Raw genomic sequence first — 17,171 nt, 5'->3', positions numbered from 1 at the left:
GTTTTATATTTTCTAACGCAAGAAAAGCAAAGAATAACCTATTGAACATAATTTGTTAAATCTTTTTTATAAATTAAGCACATCAATATTATTGACCTGGATAGACTAATAATAAAGATTTAAATAAAATATTCCTCTCATGGCCCAAAACCATTGAACCATTCGTCTCTTCCACTTCCACATAGTAAAACAGAACAACCACCAAAAGCCGATGTGACATGTACTTGGAAAAAAATCACCATATCAATAATCAAACACAAGAAGAATAAATAAGGCCAAAGAGAACAAAAACAAGGTTGGTCTATATTCCTAAAATGGGATTAAAAGAGCAACCAAATTGTCTAAGTCAGCGGAAGATCTATGTGTTTATAGTCTCAGCGTTTATACCAATTGCTCTGTTTCGACTCTGTTTCTACAACCCTTTCTCAACCATTGATGATACAATTCTCCAAGACTCTACGGCACACGTTGTGATCACTAGCTACTCATCTTCTCAAGGTAAGTTTGAAACTATTCAATATGATTGTTTATATATGAAGTCACGGTGGTTTTAATTAGTTTCTGTTGTTCTACAAAAAATGAAACTCAAGAGAGTTATGATCGTATTAAGGAAGAATCTTTATGTGATTATACAAAAGGCAAATGGGTCAAAGACGAGATGGGTCCACTCTACAACGGCTCGAGCTGCGGAACAATCAAAGATGGTCAGAACTGTTACCGCCATGGCAGACCAGACTCTGGTTACCTTTACTGGAAATGGAAACCGAACCAATGCGATATACCGAGATTCGACGCTAACCGGTTTCTTGATCTTATGAGAGACAAGCATCTAGCTTTTATCGGCGACTCCATGGCTAGAAACCAGCTCGAGTCTCTCATCTGCCTCCTCTCTACCGTCTCTAGCCCTGATCTCGTTTACAGAAACGGAGATGATAATAAATTCAGAAAGTGGCGTTTCGAGTCTCACAACGTCACGGTCTCGGTTTACTGGTCCCCGTTTCTTGTGGCCGGTTTAGAGAAATCCGGAAACTTGGACCACAACGTGTTGCACGTAGACCGTGTGGACGAGAGATGGGGAAGTGATTTAGAACGTTTTGATACAGTCGTGGTCTCTGTGGGACATTGGTTTTTACATCCTGCGGTTTATCACGAGTCCGGTTCGGTCTTGGGATGTCATTCTTGCGAGGCAAGGAACTGTACCGAGATAGGGTTTTTCGATATCTTTAGGAAAGCAATAAGAACGACGTTGAAGGCGGTGGTTGGGAACCGCCGCGAGGTGATCTTGACGACGTTTTCGCCTTCTCATTTTGAAGGCCGGCCTTGGGATAGTCTCGGCGCGTGTAACATGACGGAGCCGTACGAAGAGGGGAAGGTTCTAGAAGGTTTGGACTTGGAGATGCGGCGGATAGAGATGGAGGAAGTTGCGGCGGTGAAAGAAGCTAATGGAGCGGAGGTGAGATTAGAAGCGTTAGACGTGACGGCGATATCGGTGTTGAGACCAGACGGACATCCTGGTCCGTATATGTATGAGCTCCCGTTCAAGAACGGTGTACCGGAGAGAGTTCATAATGATTGTTTGCATTGGTGTTTGCCTGGTCCTGTCGACACGTGGAATGAGATTATGATAGAGATGTTAAGGCGATTGAGGGTTTAAATGATGAAGGATGATTGTGGAAGCGATCTGAAATATCATGCATATGTCAAAAGCTGTAATCATTTTTTCTTTGAACTACAGGTAGTTTGTTTTGTTGGATTAGATTGAAAAACATGGGGGTTATACTTTCTGGTAGTTGTTATTTTACTTCTTTAAACGATGGAGGAGAACAAAAGATAGTTGGCTTTAGTTTAGATAAAAAAGCACGTGCTTCACTTTCTTGCTTTCGTAGTTAAAGAACTTGACTTTTGATCCTCTAGTCTTTTTGATTTCATCCTCTAGATCATGACTACAACTGAAAAATAAATAAATTTATGTGGTTGCATATTTTATACTAAGCTTTTACACTGAATATTTCAACTATCAGGACGTGTATTTACTATATATATACACTGTATGTACATTAACAACTAGCAATCCCGTAGATGTATAGCTGCGTTATGGCTACAATTCCATTTGTTTTTGGTTTAGTATGTTGAAAGCCCAAGTAGAGTTGTAGTAGTAATGTTATCAAGAGGACATTGTTAATTATTATTGTTTTAGTATTGGACCTACTACTATATTTTAGTTTTATTTATAGCTGGGAATAATGTGGAGCCGAAAGCCTAACTAAATGGAAAGCTGTTTATTTTTAGTGTCATTGTTTATAAGAGGACTTTGTGGAGTCAAGTGGCAACTAGTAAGAAAGGGATGTGCTATGCACCATAAATTAGAGAAGATTTGTGATGTTCTATGCAATTTTTTTGCATGTATTAATTTTTTTGGGGGGGGGGGGGGGGGGGGTTATTTGTGCAGAGAGCATAAAGAGCATAAGACCCACATATTTGTTTTTTGTTTGGTCTTTAATCTCCCACATCTGTTATTTGTCTTTCGAGAGACATATATATTTTGTCTTTCTTGTGACGAAGAGAATCTCTCAAGAGAATCTTCATTTACCCAATACAATAATTTTTTTTCCATAGAATAAAACGGTTTTTAGCCAGTTGGTTTTATTATACTACCACAATGAGCTGTTTATTCCCCTCGTCCCGTTGAAAATTCCAGATATGAAGGATTGATCTGGATTCGTAAAATTCCTGAACCGTCTCCATACATACCAAAATTGTCAAAGTATAGAGTAACCAAATATAAACAAAATATGTATATGGAATTCTATAAATCAAATTTGAAGTCTAAATTCAAAATGTATAAAACCATATAAATCAACGGAATTAAACTAAAATAATCAAAATTCCAAAACGATTTCCAGTAGGATTTTTATGCCTTCCCTTTTTTTTCTTGGGCAAACTATTCATTACTTCAAAGAGTCTAGTACAAAGATAAAGAGACTACTCTTCCAAATCATGAAAGTTCTGCAGCTCAAACAAAGCTGATTTTGCTAGAGAATCAGCCACTGCATTTTTCACACGCGGCATAAACTGAAAGGAAATTACTGTAAAAAAGTTTGCTAAACAAAAGATATCATGCAACACAATGAGAACAAATATATCTCGTTCATGTTTTTTAATGAAGAAGACGAGAACCTTGCAGTCTGAGAAGACATTAATGTGATGTATTCCAAGTGAAATTGCCATAAGAAGGGCAGCTTACCGCTAATGCCTCTCCTACAAGGGCTGAGGTGACAAAGCAACAATTAGAAGAGAAGGGCAGTGACTTGATATCCTGAGGATCTCGAAAATGCCAGCCCATACCACAGATTTCGGAGAGATCCTCCATCCCATGCAGCATCTGAGTAAACTGTCAAAGCGTTGGAACCTGTAACAGCAGAGGATCAAGCAAGAATATTATTAGGATGAGCTTGTTTATAGTGGACCAATGTGTTAGTTTTCAAAACAATAGTGTCTTGGGCTCCTTTCCAAGCCCTGATATCATGAATAATCTTCAAGACAATTTCATCGACCGTAAAGTCTTTATTCTCCAAGAGCAATTTGTTTCGGTTTGTCTAGAGTGTCCGTAGGAGCCACGGGTAGATGGGAGAGCTGCCTACACCAGTTGGGGGGGGGGGACACACCATTCTATGACATGCTTGTAGGACTTGGCTTACTGAAGATATTGATGTTGACAAGGGTTAAAAGAGAGCTGGAACTTGTTCCCACAGTGGAATTGCATAGGGACAGCTCAGCAGCACATGCAATTCTGACTCCATCCTCCACATCTCTTACAAACACTATCTGTACCAATCACACGACGTTGTAACAGAGTTCCAACTGGAAGTGCTCCAGCATTTGCCTTCCATAAGAAATGTTTGAGTTTTAGAGATGTGTTGACTTGCCATATACAAGTTTTTCAGTTAAACTCAGTCACATCTTCAAGCGAGGTGGTTATTTTTGCAATGGCGTATCCCGATTTTTTAGAGTACAGTGCGGACTTCATTTGTAGCCAGGCGAGCTCATCGTGGATGTGAAAACTTGCAGGAATCATCCTGCCAATATGCTCCTCGGATAAACATGCTCTTATAATGTAAACCATACTATTCCCCTAGGCGCTAGTGAGTGGCGAACCTTCACCAAATCAAAGACACTCGTATGGGGCTTTACTACAACTTCGTATTAGGCCCATATGTATCAAATCGAGAACCTTATTTCATCTAAACTCGTATGGGCTTTACCACTATTTTTATCTCTTGAGTTATTTCCATATGTGAAAATCTATTTAATTCAGTGACCAAAAAGTTAACTAATATTTTTACAAAAAAATGTTTATAGTTTAATTTAAATTTTTTGAATTTTACATATTTAATTGGTCGCATCAAACAACTTGTACAAATGTATATAACATATAAAATATCCGGAATACAATCGATCATTTCGGAAATTATTCATTACGTAAAAGCATAATAGAGTGCTCTACAGTCTACATATCCAAATACGTGTATATACATTGGGGTTTTTGCGTTTCGGACCAAAAAGCCTACTTCAGCAGTCTCCCATTGACACTGACGACTTATATAATAAACACACTCTCACACGCATTTCTTCTTACTTACGCCACATAGAAAAAAAGAGGACAAGAAAATATTTAAACGACCCTCCTTTTCTTCTCAAGAAAAAACGAATAATACACAATTCACACAGGACTTTCTTCCTGATTAATAAGCAATGGAATTTTGTATTCATCATCTTCGTGATGATGAATAGTTTTGATGGGTTTTCTTTCATCTTTTGAATTTTGTTTTTCTTCGGTTTCCCTCAATTGTCCCCAAGAAACTGTGTAATATCCAACGCCACCTATGACTGCTCCTAATACACTGCACTCAAACACCAATCATATAATAGTGATCAACACTCATGCTAGGTAATACAATATGCTAATAAATAATTACGATTATTAATGAATCTGTTAACGGACCTGCCGTAGTGAAGACTGTTGACGAAGAAGCTGGTACCAAAGAGTGTTGCCCAAAATATGCCAAAGGGTTTGAATAATGGCACGTAATATGGTCCTTTCATTTGGGTACACTTTACTTGTACGCTTGTCCGTATTACACTTCCGAAAATTCCCTATTTTTATTACACATCATGAAAGGTTCGTAAACTATATGATTCACTTCTTCTTTTTTTTTTGTTTAAAAACTGTTTATCTTAAAAGACAGTAAATTAATTACCGTGGCAATAATGAGGCAAAGATCGTAGTTAGGCTCGATCTTCCATGCACTTAGGTCTCTTTCCATAAACAACGAGAATATTAGGCATTGGATCGTCCCGACTATGCTGTAAAACGAAGCCACTTTCATTACGTGTGGATACTTTTTGACCGTCCCTGTCTGCCAAAGATTAAAGAAAAATTAATCTCAAAATTGAATAACATGCATTAAGATGGTTTCAGTATTACTGATGGTTCATATTGTTGTTGAATATACCTGAATAACATTGAATAGGGAGACAGAAAAAACAGCGGCCGCCAGAAAGATACAGCCGAGGAACCAATTATCAGGGATGTTGTAGTAGACCAATAGTTTAGGGATTGATTTTAGAAGACGAGTAGGGGAAGCAGACGAAGCTGGTCTTATAAAAGGACCTTTGTACAATTCTTCACTGAATGCTCCGCTTAATGAGATTATTGTTCCCATAACTCTATGCAATTTTTTTGCATGTATTAATTTCTTGGGGGGGGGGGGGGGGGGGTTATTTGTGCAGAGAGCATAAAGAGCATAAGACCCACATATTTGTTTTTTGTTTGGTCTTTAATCTCCCACATCTGTTATTTGTCTTTCGAGAGACATATATATTTTGTCTTTCTTGTGACGAAGAGAATCTCTCAAGAGAATCTTCATTTACCCAATACAATAATTTTTTTTCCATAGAATAAAACGGTTTTTAGCCAGTTGGTTTTATTATACTACCACAATGAGCTGTTTATTCCCCTCGTCCCGTTGAAAATTCCAGATATGAAGGATTGATCTGGATTCGTAAAATTCCTGAACCGTCTCCATACATACCAAAATTGTCAAAGTATAGAGTAACCAAATATAAACAAAATATGTATATGGAATTCTATAAATCAAATTTGAAGTCTAAATTCAAAATGTATAAAACCATATAAATCAACGGAATTAAACTAAAATAATCAAAATTCCAAAACGATTTCCAGTAGGATTTTTATGCCTTCCCTTTTTTTTCTTGGGCAAACTATTCATTACTTCAAAGAGTCTAGTACAAAGATAAAGAGACTACTCTTCCAAATCATGAAAGTTCTGCAGCTCAAACAAAGCTGATTTTGCTAGAGAATCAGCCACTGCATTTTTCACACGCGGCATAAACTGAAAGGAAATTACTGTAAAAAAGTTTGCTAAACAAAAGATATCATGCAACACAATGAGAACAAATATATCTCGTTCATGTTTTTTAATGAAGAAGACGAGAACCTTGCAGTCTGAGAAGACATTAATGTGATGTATTCCAAGTGAAATTGCCATAAGAAGGGCAGCTTACCGCTAATGCCTCTCCTACAAGGGCTGAGGTGACAAAGCAACAATTAGAAGAGAAGGGCAGTGACTTGATATCCTGAGGATCTCGAAAATGCCAGCCCATACCACAGATTTCGGAGAGATCCTCCATCCCATGCAGCATCTGAGTAAACTGTCAAAGCGTTGGAACCTGTTCAGAGGATCAAGCAAGAATATTATTAGGATGAGCTTGTTTATAGTGGACCAATGTGTTAGTTTTCAAAACAATAGTGTCTTGGGCTCCTTTCCAAGCCCTGATATCATGAATAATCTTCAAGACAATTTCATCGACCGTAAAGTCTTTATTCTCCAAGAGCAATTTGTTTCGGTTTGTCTAGAGTGTCCGTAGGAGCCACGGGTAGATGGGAGAGCTGCCTACACCAGTTGGGGGGGGGGGACACACCATTCTATGACATGCTTGTAGGACTTGGCTTACTGAAGATATTGATGTTGACAAGGGTTAAAAGAGAGCTGGAACTTGTTCCCACAGTGGAATTGCATAGGGACAGCTCAGCAGCACATGCAATTCTGACTCCATCCTCCACATCTCTTACAAACACTATCTGTACCAATCACACGACGTTGTAACAGAGTTCCAACTGGAAGTGCTCCAGCATTTGCCTTCCATAAGAAATGTTTGAGTTTTAGAGATGTGTTGACTTGCCATATACAAGTTTTTCAGTTAAACTCAGTCACATCTTCAAGCGAGGTGGTTATTTTTGCAATGGCGTATCCCGATTTTTTAGAGTACAGTGCGGACTTCATTTGTAGCCAGGCGAGCTCATCGTGGATGTGAAAACTTGCAGGAATCATCCTGCCAATATGCTCCTCGGATAAACATGCTCTTATTTGTGCAGAGAGCATAAAGAGCATAAGACCCACATATTTGTTTTTTGTTTGGTCTTTAATCTCCCACATCTGTTATTTGTCTTTCGAGAGACATATATATTTTGTCTTTCTTGTGACGAAGAGAATCTCTCAAGAGAATCTTCATTTACCCAATACAATAATTTTTTTTCCATAGAATAAAACGGTTTTTAGCCAGTTGGTTTTATTATACTACCACAATGAGCTGTTTATTCCCCTCGTCCCGTTGAAAATTCCAGATATGAAGGATTGATCTGGATTCGTAAAATTCCTGAACCGTCTCCATACATACCAAAATTGTCAAAGTATAGAGTAACCAAATATAAACAAAATATGTATATGGAATTCTATAAATCAAATTTGAAGTCTAAATTCAAAATGTATAAAACCATATAAATCAACGGAATTAAACTAAAATAATCAAAATTCCAAAACGATTTCCAGTAGGATTTTTATGCCTTCCCTTTTTTTTCTTGGGCAAACTATTCATTACTTCAAAGAGTCTAGTACAAAGATAAAGAGACTACTCTTCCAAATCATGAAAGTTCTGCAGCTCAAACAAAGCTGATTTTGCTAGAGAATCAGCCACTGCATTTTTCACACGCGGCATAAACTGAAAGGAAATTACTGTAAAAAAGTTTGCTAAACAAAAGATATCATGCAACACAATGAGAACAAATATATCTCGTTCATGTTTTTTAATGAAGAAGACGAGAACCTTGCAGTCTGAGAAGACATTAATGTGATGTATTCCAAGTGAAATTGCCATAAGAAGGGCAGCTTACCGCTAATGCCTCTCCTACAAGGGCTGAGGTGACAAAGCAACAATTAGAAGAGAAGGGCAGTGACTTGATATCCTGAGGATCTCGAAAATGCCAGCCCATACCACAGATTTCGGAGAGATCCTCCATCCCATGCAGCATCTGAGTAAACTGTCAAAGCGTTGGAACCTGTAACAGCAGAGGATCAAGCAAGAATATTATTAGGATGAGCTTGTTTATAGTGGACCAATGTGTTAGTTTTCAAAACAATAGTGTCTTGGGCTCCTTTCCAAGCCCTGATATCATGAATAATCTTCAAGACAATTTCATCGACCGTAAAGTCTTTATTCTCCAAGAGCAATTTGTTTCGGTTTGTCTAGAGTGTCCGTAGGAGCCACGGGTAGATGGGAGAGCTGCCTACACCAGTTGGGGGGGGGGGGACACACCATTCTATGACATGCTTGTAGGACTTGGCTTACTGAAGATATTGATGTTGACAAGGGTTAAAAGAGAGCTGGAACTTGTTCCCACAGTGGAATTGCATAGGGACAGCTCAGCAGCACATGCAATTCTGACTCCATCCTCCACATCTCTTACAAACACTATCTGTACCAATCACACGACGTTGTAACAGAGTTCCAACTGGAAGTGCTCCAGCATTTGCCTTCCATAAGAAATGTTTGAGTTTTAGAGATGTGTTGACTTGCCATATACAAGTTTTTCAGTTAAACTCAGTCACATCTTCAAGCGAGGTGGTTATTTTTGCAATGGCGTATCCCGATTTTTTAGAGTACAGTGCGGACTTCATTTGTAGCCAGGCGAGCTCATCGTGGATGTGAAAACTTGCAGGAATCATCCTGCCAATATGCTCCTCGGATAAACATGCTCTTATAATGTAAACCATACTATTCCCCTAGGCGCTAGTGAGTGGCGAACCTTCACCAAATCAAAGACACTCGTATGGGGCTTTACTACAACTTCGTATTAGGCCCATATGTATCAAATCGAGAACCTTATTTCATCTAAACTCGTATGGGCTTTACCACTATTTTTATCTCTTGAGTTATTTCCATATGTGAAAATCTATTTAATTCAGTGACCAAAAAGTTAACTAATATTTTTACAAAAAAATGTTTATAGTTTAATTTAAATTTTTTGAATTTTACATATTTAATTGGTCGCATCAAACAACTTGTACAAATGTATATAACATATAAAATATCCGGAATACAATCGATCATTTCGGAAATTATTCATTACGTAAAAGCATAATAGAGTGCTCTACAGTCTACATATCCAAATACGTGTATATACATTGGGGTTTTTGCGTTTCGGACCAAAAAGCCTACTTCAGCAGTCTCCCATTGACACTGACGACTTATATAATAAACACACTCTCACACGCATTTCTTCTTACTTACGCCACATAGAAAAAAAGAGGACAAGAAAATATTTAAACGACCCTCCTTTTCTTCTCAAGAAAAAACGAATAATACACAATTCACACAGGACTTTCTTCCTGATTAATAAGCAATGGAATTTTGTATTCATCATCTTCGTGATGATGAATAGTTTTGATGGGTTTTCTTTCATCTTTTGAATTTTGTTTTTCTTCGGTTTCCCTCAATTGTCCCCAAGAAACTGTGTAATATCCAACGCCACCTATGACTGCTCCTAATACACTGCACTCAAACACCAATCATATAATAGTGATCAACACTCATGCTAGGTAATACAATATGCTAATAAATAATTACGATTATTAATGAATCTGTTAACGGACCTGCCGTAGTGAAGACTGTTGACGAAGAAGCTGGTACCAAAGAGTGTTGCCCAAAATATGCCAAAGGGTTTGAATAATGGCACGTAATATGGTCCTTTCATTTGGGTACACTTTACTTGTACGCTTGTCCGTATTACACTTCCGAAAATTCCCTATTTTTATTACACATCATGAAAGGTTCGTAAACTATATGATTCACTTCTTCTTTTTTTTTTGTTTAAAAACTGTTTATCTTAAAAGACAGTAAATTAATTACCGTGGCAATAATGAGGCAAAGATCGTAGTTAGGCTCGATCTTCCATGCACTTAGGTCTCTTTCCATAAACAACGAGAATATTAGGCATTGGATCGTCCCGACTATGCTGTAAAACGAAGCCACTTTCATTACGTGTGGATACTTTTTGACCGTCCCTGTCTGCCAAAGATTAAAGAAAAATTAATCTCAAAATTGAATAACATGCATTAAGATGGTTTCAGTATTACTGATGGTTCATATTGTTGTTGAATATACCTGAATAACATTGAATAGGGAGACAGAAAAAACAGCGGCCGCCAGAAAGATACAGCCGAGGAACCAATTATCAGGGATGTTGTAGTAGACCAATAGTTTAGGGATTGATTTTAGAAGACGAGTAGGGAAAGCAGACGAAGCTGGTCTTATAAAAGGACCTTTGTACAATTCTTCACTGAATGCTCCGCTTAATGAGATTATTGTTCCCATAACTCTAGCCCTCGTGCTCGTGTTTCTCCAATCCAACTTGCTCCTTCTAAATAAGCATGCATATAGCTATAATATTTAAACACTACATCTAATTATATGCAGATTGTGAAATGGTGATTATAGATGGCTTACCCGAGGATAAGATTGAGCAAGAAGGAGAATGAAGGAATGAGTAATCCCATTGCACATACTACTATGGGTGAGCTGAAGCTTAGTCCCACAAATGCCAAATTTTGGAACAGAAATATCCTTCACATGTTTAAAATATTTCAATACAGTCAGTGTATGTGTAAATGCATGAATAACATTTTAAGTACGTTAAAATGCATGCAAGTACGTGTGTGCTAGCTAGCAAGAAGGCAAAATAAGTAGACACGTCGTCATACAATTTTTAAAAAATATATATTAATTACACAAAGAAAACGTGGTGTGCGATGTATGCCGCTCACAAAGAAACTCACGATGTTCAAAAATACTAAAATATCTCAAGGCCTAGTTGTTTATATTATAAGTGAGTAAACGCCACGCAGTTTTGTCATATGATAATATAATTTTTTTTTTTTTTTGGTCAAGTCATATGATAATATAATATTCATCAAAACTATTTGGTTGTTGATACGTAATGGGGTTTCGCAACACGGACCTCGTATTAGTGTTATTGCAAAAGAAAATATTGGGGGGAAAAGCCTGGCTCCCAAAATCTAGAATTATAAGAAAACATTCAATAATAAAGAGAGATCAACTTACCCGGTGAAACCTAGAAAGAAAACACGAACGAAGAGTGGCCAAGAAAAGATAGATTCTTTAGTTCTGCAAGAATATCATAAAATATATAAATAAATAACTGAAAATGTATTAAGTGATTATTAAAGACATATTATGTTTTGTTATAAAATATATAAGATCACATAGATCGACCTGTCCTTTCTATGGAAGAAGAAAGAAAAGGGAAGAAGAAGAATAGATCCCAAAGCGTTTGTGTAAACAACGAAAACAAAAGGACTCATCCCTCCCGTTAGTGCCGTCTTGGCCATTATCGTAAGAGCAATCGTGCATGCCTCCATTATCACCATTGCCACAAACGGCACAAACTCTCCAACCTTCACTTTCATCTCTCTCCTTCTGGACTTTTTTTTTAAACGGCACGGTGTTTACTAGCTCCAAGAATCTCGGCAAATATAGATAGATTTGGAGAGAGAGAGGGAGAGAGAGAAAGAGAGGTGAAGAAGATCTTCAATGCTATTGGAGAGGATACCGAATTATTGGTTTCATTTCTCTATCATTTATAAAGGGAGAGGAATTGTCATACATTTCTTTTTAATATTTATCATTATCTATTTTTCAGAAATAACCTTTCACGAAGAGGTGAAGCTACTTTTAGCGTGATGAAGCTACACGAGTAGTGACTCCACCGTTGCACTAAAGGTGAGATGCTTAAGTCACATTCTTTTTCATTTTTTATTTCCTGGCATGTGTTTAAACATAAATCCAAATAGTGTGATGCTGTATCTGAAGATCATTTTATTTATGTAGTTACGTCGCGTTTTGTCTCACAACGTATTAAGAGATCATGATAAACTTGTAACCTACGTGGATTCTCCTAATATATGATCAGACTTTCTATAGCACCCTGTGTTTAGACATACCTTTATCGACTTAGATTGGTAAATGTAATTGATATAAGGCACCCATTCTCCCATGTAATGAGGGAATTTTAGTTTGAGCAATATAATGAAGGGGGATATTAACTGATTCAGTGTTGTTTCATAAAATATATTGATTAAATTCATAATTATTACGAAGAACAAATGATATATCTAAGCTAGCAAATAGTAAGTGATATAGCGAGTAACAATGGTTCACACATTTCCATTACGATTACATACTACCATAACTTCTGCTAACAAAGATAAAAACTTCAATCGTTCAAAATATCACTGAAGAACTAGTATTGCAAGGGCCAAAACAAAACAAAACGACAAGGCATTTGGCTGACATAAGCAGCGTAAAATCTTGTAAGTTTACAATCAGCATATTAATTTATACAGTAGGCCAGGCTATTTGTCTACTCCTGGCTGCGGTTGATTAAGGACCCACAGACGAAAAATAAAAAGATGATGGGGTCCAAATTGAATAATGATAAAACTGATGACCCGATATTTTTATCAGAAAGAATTGAAGAAAGGTTTCATTTTCGCCAACCTTCCATTACAGTCCAAGTATTTGATATTGTAAGGTTAGTGGATTCAGTTCAGATTCATTCAACAAAAATTCATAAACATTAAGTCTGACGCTAGCCGGTGAGTTTCTGATGATGCTTATTTATATTTAGACTATATACCAATACTGAAACAACAATAATTAACTGATTTGAATCATACAACTTCGGATACACATACATAATTGGAAATTTTTCATCGAATTCGCTGTAATATCATTCCCAGTTAATACGTAAAATCTTAATTCTTATAGCACTCTTATCGGTTAGTTTCTTAAAAATGAATCTCTGCAAACAAATAATAATATTATAATACAACTTGTATTTTTTAACTAAAATTGATTTTTTTTTAAATGCTTAACTCAATATTGACGCTTGTCTCTAAACTATCTTCATAGATTCTTACGGTATGTGTCCAGATAACTTTTCTCTTCATCTTTCTCTAATTTTCCTTTTTTTCTCTATTTTTTTCTTAATTAATGAGATACTTGTTAAAACCCACAAATGGACTTGTTCTTAGATCTGAATTAGTTTTAAAATGGGTTCTAAACTCTGACCATTGGATCAAATTGAGTGACCATACATTTTAAATGATAAAAATATTTATAAAATAATATATTATAATTTGTTCAGCCATGAAAAGAATGAAATCAGTTAATATATCATCAGAATAAACAAGTTATTCTATTGAATGTTTTATTGGAAATATTTTTGGTTAAGTAATTACGAAAATATGTTTATTTTTTGTTTAATATAATTATGAATATGGTTCTTCATTGTGGTATTGGAACAATTTCACCTTTATAATAAAGTTTTTCAATTTTAGAAGAAAATATAGAAATGAAAATAGAGATACGTTGAAAATGGTCTTATAGAAGCATACATTGAAGTAATTTCACTTTTATATAGCATTTCTCTATTTAAAAAAAAAATATATATAGATACAAATAGAAATGGGTTGGAGATGATCTTAGAGTGTAGCAGGGACAAACAATTTTAAAGGAGAGTGAGTCAGCCTTCGCTTTGGCATTTCCTCGTCCAATCTCATAAGAGAAGAAATCTTTATACCCCCATATCTTTGGTTTTTTCTAATGCTTTTGTTGTTCAACAACCAACCACAAATAATGAAAATGGTTGGAAGTTATTCTACTGTCAGGGCTTAGGGGATTGAGGTTCGAATGATGTCACTGTAATTTTAATCATGACTAACCTTGTATGTTTAAATTATAGTATATAAACTGCAGATGTTCTGTGTTCAATCAATCTCGACCTTATCTTTTTTTTTCTTTAAAAAAATTATTTACAATTTTATAAATCTTCCCAAAAAGGGCATTAAACTTTGGAATACAAACGATGAATCGAATAAAATCATACGACTAAGACTACTCTGCTACACTTCCGAATGATATACAGATGGGTTACTTCGCTTCTCCGGACCCAACACGAAAAAGGATACACGGCTGAGTCGCTTGCATATCCCCGGACCCGACATCCGTGTGGTTGGCTGTTCTGGTTAATCGGGGCAGAAGACCGAAATCTCCACTTTCTCATCACCGCTGCATCTGAAGCTTTCAATGAAGCTCGAGACTTACCAAGACGGGTTTGTGAAAGTCGCTAACCATTGTCCGCCGAAGCTCGAGAACCTGCATAAGATGGTTAGAAAACAAACTCTGCCTCCACTGATAAGCATGGGTGAATCTAAAGATTTTTTTTCAGTGGGTGCATAAATGCTAGAATAGGTGTAAACTTACATTTGATTATAAGTGTAGACATCCATTTTGTTAAGAAATATACTAAAATTTTAAATTATTATGGGGGCAAGTGCACCTATTGTTCTCTACCTCGGTTCGCCAGTGCTGATAAGCACCAGAGGAAACACCGGGATGAGCTGTCAACAAAGTAGGAGTCACCAAGGCACCCAGAAGCAGGAGACAACACGGCTAACAAAGCACCACGCCTACAGCCGCTCTTGAGAACCAAGAAACGGACCACAACAGAACAAAGAAGAGATGGTCTCGTTGACAACGAGAACCAAATAAACAATGAAACCCACAAGCAAGCACCAAGCCGAAGGACGCCACTTCCGCGAAGGTGGTCTGTGAACAACTAATCGCAGCAGAGACAAAAGGAGAGGAGGGTGGCCGAAGTAGCTTGAACCAAGACAGCCATAGACGACCGCTCGGCTATGAAGCAACTCGGTAAACCACAGGCCGTAACCAGAAGAGAGGCACCGCTACACAGCGAAGCCATTCCCCTGCATGCGTCCCTGAATAAAAGAACCTCCAGAGCTCACCTAACCGGAGAACTGGAAGACCGCGGCGTCTTGACACCAACACGCGCTCAGATCTGAAGGCTTCGACTCGAGAGAGAAAAGGGGAGGGGAGCTCGACCTTATCTTTGTATATGGTCAATTAATAAAGAAGTGGTGAGCATCAATGGGGGCAAAGCCTGTTTCCACTTAGAGTTTTGTAATTCAAATGTATAAGATGTGTTACCTTTTTTCTGGCATCCGTATATAATAACTTGGGTTTCAAGCAATGGACCGTATGTGCAATTCTTTGACCCAACCTACAGCCCGTAACAGGTTCATATTTTAGGTTGTCCATCCAGATGGAACTAAAATCGCGCTTGTGTTTTTGCCAATTGATCTTCTCTGCATCTGGTCACGCCACCTAAATAGAGTACTAGACAAAATGTTCTAGTTCTTTGTAATGTTTTGCTATACATTTTTATAAGCCCTAGCTAAAAAATTACATATACGCAATTTTCTTTTCATATAATTCTCTAAAAACCCAAAAAAAATCAAGAAGAAATTATATTATATTTTAAACATGAATATGTTCAGTCTTCATATATAATTGTAAATGGTAAAGTGTAAACGTAAAATCCAAAAATGGATGTTTTTTTTTTCTTAGAGTGTGTAAATATAATTGTTAGGTTCTATAAGCTGTATTAACACATTGCTTGACCTATCTAAATTGATCCTATGATAAAAAAGGATAAAAACCATGGAAACAGTTCAGAACCTAAATGTTTCTTGGTTTTCTTTTAAACAGCTCAACTATATCTACAAGTATAAACTGAAACGGCGGACACTGAGCTGGCCAAAACACGTGAGAGTATGGGCTGCATGCACATATCAATATATACTGAGTCAATTTTGGTTGATCCAACCAACCAATTAAACGTTTGCACCAAACACATGAGCATCATCATCTATTCATTAATATACTATATATAGCTAGTCGCGTCTCTTAACCAAATGATGGTTATACAATTGTAGTGCTGGCAGATGTATATATTGGTATGGGCTAAATGAGAACTGAAGCTGTCAAAAATGATTTTAATCATTGTGAGAACTTAATCATGTTAACGTTTTTGGTAAAGCACATGTAGGATTAAAGATCCGATCCCCCCAAAAAATCACATCATCATTTTCAATCTTTCAGATACATGTGTATATATATTTGAGCCATATTAATTTGGTTTACAGAGCGTTGTTGCGATCGTAGACTTTGATATTCACGAAATAAACACAACATGTGCCTCTGGATTATCTATGTATTAATAATTTACATCTATGACTCGATTAATTGGGAAATGCATGCGCTGCATTTATATATTGAATCTCAACAATATATAATATCGATGGATCCCTTGAGATATTTTTGTGTGTGGTTATGGTCAATCGGCGCAGACTATTCGAACATCGAACCGTAAACATTGGAGTATCATGCTCGCAGAACTACGTACGAAACCCACTCTCGGACAGTGGTGTACAGACGATATATTTCTGTGTGTTTCAGTTTGATGTACGATTTTACACGTCAGAATTGTTGAAAGCTGGGTCTGAAACCCCGGTATCTGATTTTAAAAGTTGGTTCTTAGTTTTTTTATTAAAAATTAAAAGACGGTTTTTTATATTCCGTTAAGATTTTCATCCTAAAAACTTATTATTAATTATGTTCTTAGAGCACCCGCATCAATGAAAACCGTGTGTATTTCTCAATAAATATAAAATAATTCTACCACTGTTAGAGTTACACTTCTAGAATTGTTTCTCCTTTGTCTTGTAAGAGTACTTTTATAAAAAAAATCGATTCAAGTGATTTATTGTTCTCTCTTCTCCACTTAATTTTTTTTTTTTTTACTATTTTTATCATTAGAAACCCATTGACATACTATTACTAAGGCCATTTTTATCCCACAAACTCATTAAAGA

General features: G+C 36.7%; 3 protein-coding genes across 6 annotated transcripts; 1 reads left to right on the top strand and 2 right to left on the bottom strand.

Annotated features, from left to right (window-relative positions):
• Nucleotides 1-72: 72 nt before the first annotated feature.
• Nucleotides 73-1,873, top strand: LOC103830887 (protein ALTERED XYLOGLUCAN 4). 3 transcript variants are annotated; one of them, XM_018652977.2, is made up of 2 exons: nucleotides 73-498; nucleotides 639-1,873. In XM_018652977.2, the coding sequence occupies exons 1-2, from the start codon at nucleotides 315-317 to the stop codon at nucleotides 1,652-1,654; spliced, it is 1,200 nt and encodes a 399-aa protein (XP_018508493.2). In that variant the 5' UTR covers nucleotides 73-314; the 3' UTR covers nucleotides 1,655-1,873. The 3 variants fall into 3 exon arrangements, with proteins under 3 accessions (XP_018508493.2, XP_018508492.2, XP_009104957.2); XM_018652976.2 differs by having other exon boundaries at nucleotides 591-1,873; XM_009106709.3 differs by having other exon boundaries at nucleotides 576-1,873.
• A 2,541-nt stretch (nucleotides 1,874-4,414) lies between these two features.
• Nucleotides 4,415-5,750, bottom strand: LOC117126495 (WAT1-related protein At1g70260-like). Its single transcript, XM_033274657.1, has 4 exons — nucleotides 5,514-5,750; nucleotides 5,259-5,417; nucleotides 5,003-5,154; nucleotides 4,415-4,901 (listed from the first exon to the last, which is right to left on the bottom strand). Exons 1-4 carry the CDS (start codon nucleotides 5,721-5,723, stop codon nucleotides 4,721-4,723), a joined length of 702 nt encoding a protein of 233 aa, XP_033130548.1. The 5' UTR covers nucleotides 5,724-5,750; the 3' UTR covers nucleotides 4,415-4,720.
• Nucleotides 5,751-9,426: 3,676 nt separating this feature from the next.
• Nucleotides 9,427-12,023, bottom strand: LOC103830889 (WAT1-related protein At1g70260). 2 transcript variants are annotated; one of them, XM_018652978.2, is made up of 7 exons: nucleotides 11,650-12,023; nucleotides 11,479-11,541; nucleotides 10,864-10,980; nucleotides 10,522-10,774; nucleotides 10,267-10,425; nucleotides 10,011-10,162; nucleotides 9,427-9,909 (listed from the first exon to the last, which is right to left on the bottom strand). In XM_018652978.2, exons 1-7 carry the CDS (start codon nucleotides 11,841-11,843, stop codon nucleotides 9,729-9,731), a joined length of 1,119 nt encoding a protein of 372 aa, XP_018508494.1. In that variant the 5' UTR covers nucleotides 11,844-12,023; the 3' UTR covers nucleotides 9,427-9,728. The 2 variants fall into 2 exon arrangements, with proteins under 2 accessions (XP_018508494.1, XP_009104959.1); XM_009106711.3 differs by having other exon boundaries at nucleotides 10,522-10,777; nucleotides 11,650-12,012.
• Nucleotides 12,024-17,171: the final 5,148 nt, after the last annotated feature.

This window comes from Brassica rapa, chromosome A07 (assembly GCF_000309985.2).
Source record: "Brassica rapa cultivar Chiifu-401-42 chromosome A07, CAAS_Brap_v3.01, whole genome shotgun sequence".
NCBI classification, from domain to species: domain Eukaryota; kingdom Viridiplantae; phylum Streptophyta; class Magnoliopsida; order Brassicales; family Brassicaceae; genus Brassica; species Brassica rapa.
The sequence above is the reverse complement of the archived record's forward strand: the minus strand, read 5'-3'. Positions and strand labels throughout refer to the sequence as shown.